Consider the following 2410-nt stretch of genomic DNA (forward strand, 5'->3'; position numbering starts at 1 on the left):
CGCCGCATGGGCGTTGACAGTGGGCGGCTGCGGATCTTTCTCAAAGACAATGCTGTCGCCTGTGTCCGTGACGGGGCGCTCGACGTTGAAGTGGATTTCCTCACTCTCTGACATGATGATGCACAGGGGGATCATGATTCTGGGACTGGGAGAGGCTCGTTGTCGGCGCCTGCTCGTGAAAGTCAATGGAGGAACGGCTGTCACTCATTTTTTTTTTTTTGTGTGTTGTGTTGTGCTTGTTCGATAGAGAGAGAGAGAGAAAGAAAGAAAAGTACAAAAAGAAAAAAAGATGGGGAAAAGGGAAATCTGTTGATTTAGTGCGTGCTTTTGATTTTTTTTTTGTGATGTGTGTACCTTGCCGCTCTGCAAACTGTGCCTGCCTGGTGGTCTGTTAGTTGCAGATGGAGAGAAAACTAAAAAGAGAAAAAAAAAGAAGAAAAAAGAGGGAAGGAGAAAGAGGGAAAGGGAAAAGAGAAAAAAAGTGAAAAAAGACACGAGTGAAAGGAAATCAGCCGTTGTCTTATCCGTACTGCTTCCTCCGTCGATTCCTACGCCCTTCTACCTTTTTTTTTCTGCTTCTGTTTTCTTTTCCTTTTTGTCCGTTGCGACTGAGAAAGTGAAAAAAAAGAGAGTAAAAAAGTGAAAGAGAAACAATGAAGTGATGGGAAATCTTCCGCTGTGTGTGTGTGTGTGTGTGTGTGAAAAGAGAGAAATAAAAAATAAAAAAGAACAACAACAAAAAAAAAAGGAACATTAAGAAGAGAGTCAAGAAGAAGAGGGGAGAGGAAAAAAGCAGTGTGAGAGGGGGGGGGAAGGAGTGGAGTTTGAGAACATCCTCGGAAGGGCTCTGGCCAAACCAGTTGGATGGTGACTCACCGGTGTTCTCGCAGCCACCCTACGACAACAAAAGACCACAGGAGAAAAAAAACAAATTAAAGAAAAAAGGCAAAAAAGTGACGGTAGAAGTAGCCGTCATTTCTGTTTCTCTGTCTTTGTTTTTTCTGTCTCTCTCTCTTTCGCCCGCTTTCTGTTTGCTTGTCTCTGTGCTCGTTGAATGTTCTGTTTGTGCGTTATCGGAGAGGGAGGGGGTATAAGGGAGAAGGGGGGGGACAATAGAGGAAAAAAAAAGAACACGGCGAGATAAATAAAGTGCGATGAGGGTGAAAAAAAGAAAAAAACACAAAGACGAGAAGACTGACAAAAGACGGCGGCGCCGTCGCTTGGATGTGGAAAAAGAAAAAGGAAAAGGGAAAGGGAGAGGAGGAAGAGGTCGCTTATGCGAGAGGCTTTCCCTCCCCGAAACAACTTCCCACCGTTTCCTTCTCTTTCGTAGTTCACCCCTTTTTCCACACCATTCGAAACAATCATCAACAGAGAAAAAAAAAAAAAAAAATGGCGCGCGAGTGCGTGAGAGAGAGAGAAAAAACACCAAACGCCTCCCAATTTCTCTCTCTCTTTCCTCGCGGGTGAAGAAATCCTTCCATTCGCCGCTCTCTCTCTCTCTCCTGCTTTTTTTTCTTTTTTTTTGTCTCTCTCTCTTTGCGCACGGCATTACGCACTGCGTCCTGCGTTTAGTTTCACAGGAACCTTCAATACCTCAGACAACTCCGTCTCTAACTTGTCAACCAAACTGTGTCCATCATGATCGGACAGCCATTGAGTGATTTCTTCTTCCCCATCCGCTCCCGCGCCGGTGGTGACGACCATGTCGTAGTGAAAGGGCCCGCTTATCGGCGAGGACAGCCACAGCTGCACGTTCGGTGCTTGTTTGTTGAGGAGGTAGGTGCCATTGTGGGCCGTCTCAATCGTCAGAACACCTCCGTTGCTGCTTATTTCGTCGATTTCCGGGTGCTCTAGCGCGTCAATAGCATTCTCAAGGAGGTCGAGGAAGTCGTCGGCGGCGGTGTTATACTTGACATCGGTGAAGCCGTCCATGCCGAGCTTCGAGTAGTGCGAAACCACTGGCCCTCCCGTCTTCGCGGCCACGTTGCCTCCGCAGGACGGAGAGGAGGAAGAAAAAAGAAGTACCGTACTGGGAACCGGTGCAGGCCTTGGCCCGCATGGCCATCGCCAGAGGGAACGACAGCCATTGCTGCTGCTGCTGCGGAACGTGGGTGGCCCGGTAGAGCCGCTGCCACCACCACCGACCGCATCGTGCAAGACCCTAAACGTTTCATGGATGTGTGTGTGTGTGGCTTCGGATGCAGAGGTGCCCAACCCACGAGAGAGGAACAATAAGAATAATAACAATAACAGTGAAAACGACAACTATAACAACTAGGAAAAAAAAAAAGAAAAAAGGAGAACGCAGCGAAGTGGCAAACCACTGTGATTCTTTGAAAAGAGACAGAATCGTCTTTTTCTTTGTTCGTTTGAGGCCTGGGGAGAAGGATGACAAAGAGAAGGAGGA

At 47.6% G+C, this 2410-nt stretch overlaps 1 protein-coding gene across 1 annotated transcript; it reads right to left on the minus strand.

Annotated features, from left to right (window-relative positions):
• Nucleotides 1-1551: 1551 nt before the first annotated feature.
• Nucleotides 1552-2164, minus strand: LOC126767393 (frataxin, mitochondrial-like; the record flags this gene model as incomplete). The annotated part of the gene is made up of 1 exon (XM_050484922.1): nt 1552-2164. A coding segment is annotated over one exon (613 nt), but the record flags the coding sequence as incomplete, so codon positions are not given.
• Nucleotides 2165-2410: the final 246 nt, after the last annotated feature.

Source organism: Bactrocera neohumeralis, unplaced genomic scaffold (genome assembly GCF_024586455.1).
Source record: "Bactrocera neohumeralis isolate Rockhampton unplaced genomic scaffold, APGP_CSIRO_Bneo_wtdbg2-racon-allhic-juicebox.fasta_v2 ctg5928, whole genome shotgun sequence".
Taxonomy (NCBI): domain Eukaryota; kingdom Metazoa; phylum Arthropoda; class Insecta; order Diptera; family Tephritidae; genus Bactrocera; species Bactrocera neohumeralis.